General features: G+C 42.8%; 1 protein-coding gene across 1 annotated transcript in view; it reads right to left on the bottom strand.

The window, feature by feature from the left end:
• Positions 1-7500, bottom strand: part of usp54b (ubiquitin specific peptidase 54b) — a 99593-nt gene that overhangs the window by 65700 nt on the left and 26393 nt on the right. The window contains exon 2 of the mRNA XM_063218123.1: positions 4344-4436. Coding sequence (XP_063074193.1) covers positions 4344-4436 — 93 coding nt within the window. The remainder of the gene's footprint in view (positions 1-4343; positions 4437-7500) is intronic.

Raw genomic sequence — 7500 nt, 5'->3', positions numbered from 1 at the left:
GTAACGCTAGGGACACATAGCAGGTGAAAGGAACGAGGCGAAGAGGGGCGAAATTCAGTGTTCCACTGCTGACAGCTCAACCATCATCAGGTCGTTGCGGCGAATCAAATGGATGAAACAGTCATGTTCTTGATTCCTCATTAGCATAGAATTAAACTTGGTTGAATAATTTCGCTTCGATTCGCCCCTGCTCACTTGCCTTCACCACCCTCATAGGAATGAATGGCGAAGTTTGCTTCGCTTGGCCAAATGGGATGGCAGTTAAGTTCATACGTATGTGCGTCAAGGCAGGTGAGTGAATACTTTTGGTAATAGTGTAACATTAGGCCCTTAAAATGGCAAAAGCTTTTTTTTAATTCAAGGCAAACATAGATGACTGGCATAAATAAATGCTTTGATCTTACCACCCTCCACATTACTACAATTTTAAATACAGTACATTGACAATAACAGGGAATGCAGTACATTAATGCTGTTGTACGTTAGTGGCATCAATAACATTTTTGTAGTAGCAGACGTCAGGATGGTGCAACCACAGATATTGCCACTATTGTATGGATTAACCCATTTTGTCCTAAGCCCTTTTTGGGAAAAGGTGCTCTCTGCATATTAAAGCCTCCGAAGCCCATAAAATCATAAAATAAGTTGCATTTAAAAGCTAGGACCCTAATGTTGCATTCATTCAGATGTAACGTACCCACATTGTTAATTTTAAAAATCTCAAATCTCAAGAGCCTGCATGCAGCAGCGTACCTGTATATGTCGCTCCAGGATAAAATAGATTAAATGATTTGTTTGTTTTTACAGAATTATCTATTATCTGTGTTTGTACAGTGTGGTAGTCAGTGAGTCAGTGAGGTAAACCAGCCAAAAGAACCACAATTTGCCTTCAACCTGTGACGATTTTATGAGGCTGATCATGATATGTGATTCACGCAGTCATGAATTGTTAAATTGATGATTTCATAAATCATAAAACATTAAATTGGTACCACGCGATGCTAATGCTAACATTTTGGCGTGAGGCTGGTTTCATAACCGTCACATGGTACTAGGGATGCAAATTATCGATGAATTCATTAATCATTAGTTGATAGCCTTATCGATCAACTTACGATTAATTGATAAGCTGCGTTTTCCCCCCGAAATCTCAATGTTTCTCGAAAAAAAAACTACTAAATCTAAAATTTTTTATTAAAAATTTAGATAAAATACCACATTTAAATTAATTCGATTTAAATTCTTTAATCCAAAGTTGATTTAAATATCCCCACTCTTCATACCCCTCTTCACACACACTCTTCACGTGCCCATTTCACCTGGGTCTCTTGTCAGTTGAATTGTCGATTAATTGCGATTAATGTTTTTTAATCGATTAATGCATTGATCGATTAAAGTCGATTAATCGATTAATTGTTTGCATCCCTACATGGTACAGTATTGTGCTGTGGTGGTGGTGCACTGGTGCAGCGGGCCTGACTACAGTACACCACTGCTCATCTCTGCTGTACTGTACATCTCTCCCCTGCTATCCTGCTATCCTTCAGGCACTTGGAAAGCACCCAGCCTCTACACCACAGCACCCAGAACACCTCACCTCACCTCATCTTCCCAGGGTTTCCGCTATACGCACATTTTGCAGTGGTAGCCCCCACTGCTCCAAAAAAAAAAACCACACACAGAGGAAACACTGCAGTATACTTGTACTCGTCCCCTCCCTTTTTCCCATCCAGAATACACAGGGATTATAGCACCACACTAGTACATCAATTATGAACATTAATCACTTTTTGGAAAGATCGCTGAAACTTTTTGAGGATATAGGCCGTTTATACAGTAACATCTTTTAACCTTAGTGTTCAGGGTGGTGGTGGAAAAAAACCCGACAGATCCTAAGAGCGCTGGCTACATTTTTCACTCTCCTGTCGGGCAGTAAACAGGGGACGGATAGCAGCAGCAGCTGATTGAGCACCCGTCCAAGCCGAACCCACTGAGAACAGCATGTGGCCCCGTGTGTGCTTGTGCGGGCGTGTGTGCTTGTGTGTGCGGGCGCACGTGTGCGTATGTATGTGTGTGTGTGTGTGTGTGTGCGCGCACGCGTATGTGTGTGTGTGTGTGTGGGTGGGGGGGGGGAGAGATGGGTGACTGCACTCCCATCCCCTCCCAAACATCTGTCCTCCTACATGGCCTCAATGCTCCCCTACATGCAGTAGTGTTGGTATGTACAGCAGGAAATGCGTGCGTGCGCGTCTGTGAGTGTGTTTGTGCATGTGGGTGCGTGCGTGCGTGCGTATGTGTGTCTGAGTGTGTGTTCCCAACCTCCTCCATGGCCACAGCACTTCCCTACTGTACATGCATGCAGCAAGCGCACAAGGAGAGATCTGCTCCTCAGGATGCAGAGGAGCATCACTGTGCTCTTGATGTAGACACACTAGATGAGGTGCCTGGAGCCAAGGAGAGAAGTTCAAAACACTGATGAAAGACAACAAGGTCTGACAGAACAAGCCTTTTTACTGAGCAGACCAGTGTGTGTGTGTGTGTGTGTGTGGGGAGAAGTGTACTGCACCAATCTACCTTCGTGAGGCCACTGCTATTAGAGCACACCAACGAGGTGGGGCCTTCTCTCCATGTGGGGCCCAAATCCTGGACCCTGGACTTTTGCTGGGGTACTTTTGTTGTTACTGGTAAACGTAAACGTGTAAAAAAAACATTTCCTCGCTGACAGGTTAGGGTTTGTTTTGGTTTGGACACAGTTTAGCCTTCTTTAGCTATTGTTAGGGCTAATATGAATGGAAGTCAATGGTAGGGCCCCACAAAGATATTAAGGTGTGTGTGTGTGTGTGTGTGTGTGTGTGTGTGTGTGTGTGTGTGTGTGTGTGTGTGTGTGTGTGTGTGTGTGTGTGTGTGTGTGTGTGTGTGTGTGTGTGTGTGTGTGTGTGTGTGAGCATGTGCGTACGTTTGCATTCTGACTGACACATGTTCGTGCTGCACTGTGCTGTACTGTATGGTATATCATGGCCGGTCCGGTGCGGTGCTGTGCGGTGCGGTGCGGGCGGGTCAGGCCACCAATGACCCTCTGACCTCTCCAACACCACGGCCACTACAACCCCCGTGTTTGCTGCCTCAGCACCACACAGCATGCACTACATCAGACCAGACAGACAATCAACACACCACAATTAACAACAACTCACACCCACACCCACCCACACACACACACACAGACACACACACACTTACAGTATACGTCACATCCAGTTCTGTAACGTGCAGTAGCTACAGTAAGGGAAAAACAACTCCCATAATTTGATTGTTTTCACAGATCTCATTGTCCTGTCCTTAAGCTCTATTACATTTGATTACAAAATAAAACAGTTCACTTCACATTCCGAACCACTTCATATCCAAAGGTTGCCTGTCTTTCAAGCAAGCCGAGCCAATTTATTGGAATTCCAATATATATGAGCGGCAATATATCAAGGAATTACAATCTAACTGATTGTGGTTAGATTGAATCATGACGACTGAGGAAGGTGGTGATAAATCTCCTCAGGTTTTATGAGTGACATATTTTATCCACACCCAGAGGCTCAGTAAAAAAAAAAAAATCACAGCCACACATTTGCATAGACGGGATAGGAAAAGCACAACCGCGCCACTAAGGCGTCCCACAGTAATGTCCCATATTCAAGATTCATTTTACAGTTATTTCAGCTGAGTATTTCTCATATGTAGTACACAAATGAAAGAAAACACAATAACTCATCCTAGCAGTGCCGTTAATGATAAATAATTCATGTAATTACCACATAATAGTGATTGCCTATGATCCCATAACCCAATGGAAAGGTCAGACTGTGCACAAGCTGCTTGACATACTGCAGTGCACCTTTTGCACCATCAGCTCTGGCCACTGCTGGTGTTTGGCTGACACACACAAAGTCTTTGCAATACCAACATTAACGCATGCACACACGGACGCACACGCACACAGGGAAGTCGACAGGGGGTATAAAGGGGTGCATTGTCCCGGACCCAGGGATAGAAGGGGCCTAGAATTGGGTCCTCATTACAAAGCATATATTGAGTGGGGGGGCCTTTTAAGATGACTTAACATTTTAAGATGAGTCCCGGGCCCAGCCAAAGCTGTCAGTGACCCTGTACACACACACAAACACACACACACACACACACACACACACACACACACAAACACACACACACACACACACACACACACGTGTCCAGAGAAAGCTCCACTATGTGGAATGAGGCCATTAACAGGCTGTCACTGTCAAGTCTCTCAGCAAAAAGTGAGCACAAGGTATCTCTCTCTCACTCACCTTAAGAGCGCAGAAGATGCAGGAGTCCTCCATGCACTTGTGGGTGGTCAGCTGTCGGAAGCTCCTTCGGAAGATGTCCAGGTGCCAGAGGACCTACAGGTTGGCCAGACAGAGAAGTCTACAGGTTAGGCCTCCAAATGAGCACCACCACAGCACAACTTCCGTCTTGAGAGATGGCTAAATGTATCCACTCTCCAGAGCAGTCAGGGTGTTAAAATGCCATCCCTGGCCTAAGGTGGAAATGAAGAGCTTCGTTGCAAAATGACTTATATCCATTTCGGAACATTTTGGGAAATTGTTTTTTTTTTGTATCGCGCACTACATTGTTTGCATAGCAAAATACATTTTATATAGGGGTCATTTTACATTTCCAGTGTGTTTTTGGCAAACGCAAAATGTCAATTATCAATATTTTTTTCAAATAAATGACCTAGATGTTTCCATAGTGTATATAATTAAGTTTCCAAACAAACAAATTGCCAAGCTTAATCTTAAAGGGACACTGTGTGAGATTTTTAGTTGTTTATTTACAGAATTCATGCTGCCCATTCACTAATGTTACCTTTTTCATTAATACTTACCACCACCATCAAATTCTAAGTATTCATTATGACTGGAAAAATTGCAATTCTCATACATGAAAAGGGGGATCTTTTCCATGGTCCGCCATTTTGAATTTCAAAAAATAGCCATTATTAGCTGCAAAAATGACTCTACTTGGACCATACTAGGAAATGTTTCTTTATTACTTAGTAAACATTCATGTAAAGGCCAATTTATACTTATTGGCACTGACGGTTGCAGAGCCTGTGCAACCGTCTGTGCACGACCACGCCCCCCGCGCAGAGGCTCTGCAACCGTCGTCGCGCGCCTCAAGAAAAATCCTGACTACACGTCAGACGGTTGCGAAGGTCGCAGAGAAAAGGCGCTGTGATTGGCTGTCTCGCTACTTCCATGTTCTCGTGGCAGCACAGTTCTCCGGTAGTTTACGAGAGCCAAACTGTCAATATTCTGTGAAATACGAACGCTTTCTTTCTACTGTGTGTAAATAAATGAAGCTACAATAACTGAATTAGTAAGTAACAAACAAACAATACATCAGTTTAGCACTCGCGGCACAATGCCTGTAGTCTGACTACTGTACTGTAGCCTTGTAGCTATGTAGCCAAATGTGGCTAATGACATGAGACCTCGTGTGCAGATCTATAACATCAACAGTGGTTAGCGACCAGAACCAACGGGTGCTGTTGCTTGACTATAATCTGCCGTTAAAGATCAAATTTGGCAATAGGCAGCCCAGTTTCAATGAGCAGCATAGTTGCAGTACCCTTTTTGACCATTTCCTGCACAGTGTACCTTTAAATCATTTGAAAAAGCGAACATTTGCTTGCTTATTTTGTCAACAGGTCAACCGGTTCCGGATCCGGCAGGATAATAGGGTTTTTCACAGGATCCGGATCCGGCAGGATCTTAAGCAGTGGATCCGGTATCCGGCATGTTACCTAAAAATCAGGGTCTGGTGCATCTGTAGCCTAGGCTTTTCTGTCAGTCTTTCACAACCCCAATCACTGCATGGAGTGAAAGCCCTTTGGAAGCGGCCGTTGCAGGCAGTGTGGCAATAAGCCAATGAGTCTAAAAAATAGTTTGAGCCAACGTAATATAAAGGGCACACGTGTGCGAGTAGACTATATGTTTCAACCCTTTTGTAGGATCTGGTATCCGGTTCCGGATCCGGCAGGATCTTAAGCAGTGGATCCGGTATCCGGCAGGATCCCAAAAATCAGGATCCGGTGCATCTCTAATAAAAATACTACAGAGTTGAAACAACATACGTTTGAAAGTGCTTATGTCCCTTACCAATAATGTTGTCATTAATCTGTGCAACTATAGAGGTGATATAGAAAATGTGATTGTTGAGCTTCATAAGTAGGATTTTATGATTCACTGTGATACAGACTGACACATTTTTCATTATAAATCCCTGTAACGTCTGATTTGAATTTAGTCACCCTCCTTACACAAGACTTCCCTCTCCAGAGTCCAGAGATAATCCCTAGTGTCTGTTCATAGTATTTTCCCAACACATAAGGGATCAATAGCACAAAAACACTTTCAAAACAGTCAACCGTGTTACTCAACTGTGTTACGGTCACTTTTTTGGAGAAAAAACAGAGCAGACAAACCCATCTCCCTGGAAAACAAATTATTTTGTTTGTTTGTCTGTCAATATGGAGATAAATTGGCAAAAACATACTCCTCCTCAACTGTCATAGCTGATGCGTAACACCATTGACGGTAACACGGCTTGACATTTCAGCCATTTTTATGGTGTTGTGCTAACTGAGGACCTCAGAAGTTCCACCACAGCACCTTAATCAATTCATGCATTTGTATGCTTTATCTGTGTTTTTCTACATGTGATTTCTAATTCAGATTCTTATGAATATGTTGATAACACAGTTGACAGGCAATTTTCCCGCTATGAGAACATGAAAAAGAATGCATTAAATTATGGAAGGATGGAGCTCAAAACTTACCAAAAAGTCTTCCCATATCCTGCCAAAGAGGTTATGACATCACGTGATGTTATTCGTATGGCCTAAGACCAAACCATTACTGGTTTATCGAGGGGGTTTCAGACCGTGACACGGTTAACATAGTTTTTGTGGACACACACAAAATGGCAAATTTCATGTGTAATGGCAAGCACAATGGTCTTTCTGACAGTTTTGTCATATTGTGATATGACAAGCTTCTTTACATGCTAATATGAAGACTGATTCTGACATTTGGAAAACAGGACGGCATGAAAAGGCCCAAAACCAGTATTAAATATTCATTCTTGCTAAGGGAAATAATGCCATGTCTTAGCTTTCTGTATTATATGAAAGATAAATGTGTGCTAATGTCCAAAACATCATTGGATGCAGTTAATAGTTAGTGGAATTGGCAAATAAAATCCATGGACTTAAAAGCGCAGCCGAATCGTAGAATGACCCATACAGTAGGTTTAAAAAGTATGTTCTCAAAATTTGAATGGCAACAATTCACACAAGGACATCTGAGCAATCTCTTCCGATAATAAAATGCAAACATTTTAAAAAAATGGTGTTTAAGTCATTTTGGTACGAAACTCTTCAAATCCAGGTTATAACCT

The sequence above is a fragment of the Engraulis encrasicolus genome, chromosome 15 (assembly GCF_034702125.1).
Source record: "Engraulis encrasicolus isolate BLACKSEA-1 chromosome 15, IST_EnEncr_1.0, whole genome shotgun sequence".
Classification (NCBI taxonomy): domain Eukaryota; kingdom Metazoa; phylum Chordata; class Actinopteri; order Clupeiformes; family Engraulidae; genus Engraulis; species Engraulis encrasicolus.
Note: the sequence above shows the minus strand (reverse complement) of the source record. Positions and strands in the feature narration are given on the sequence as shown.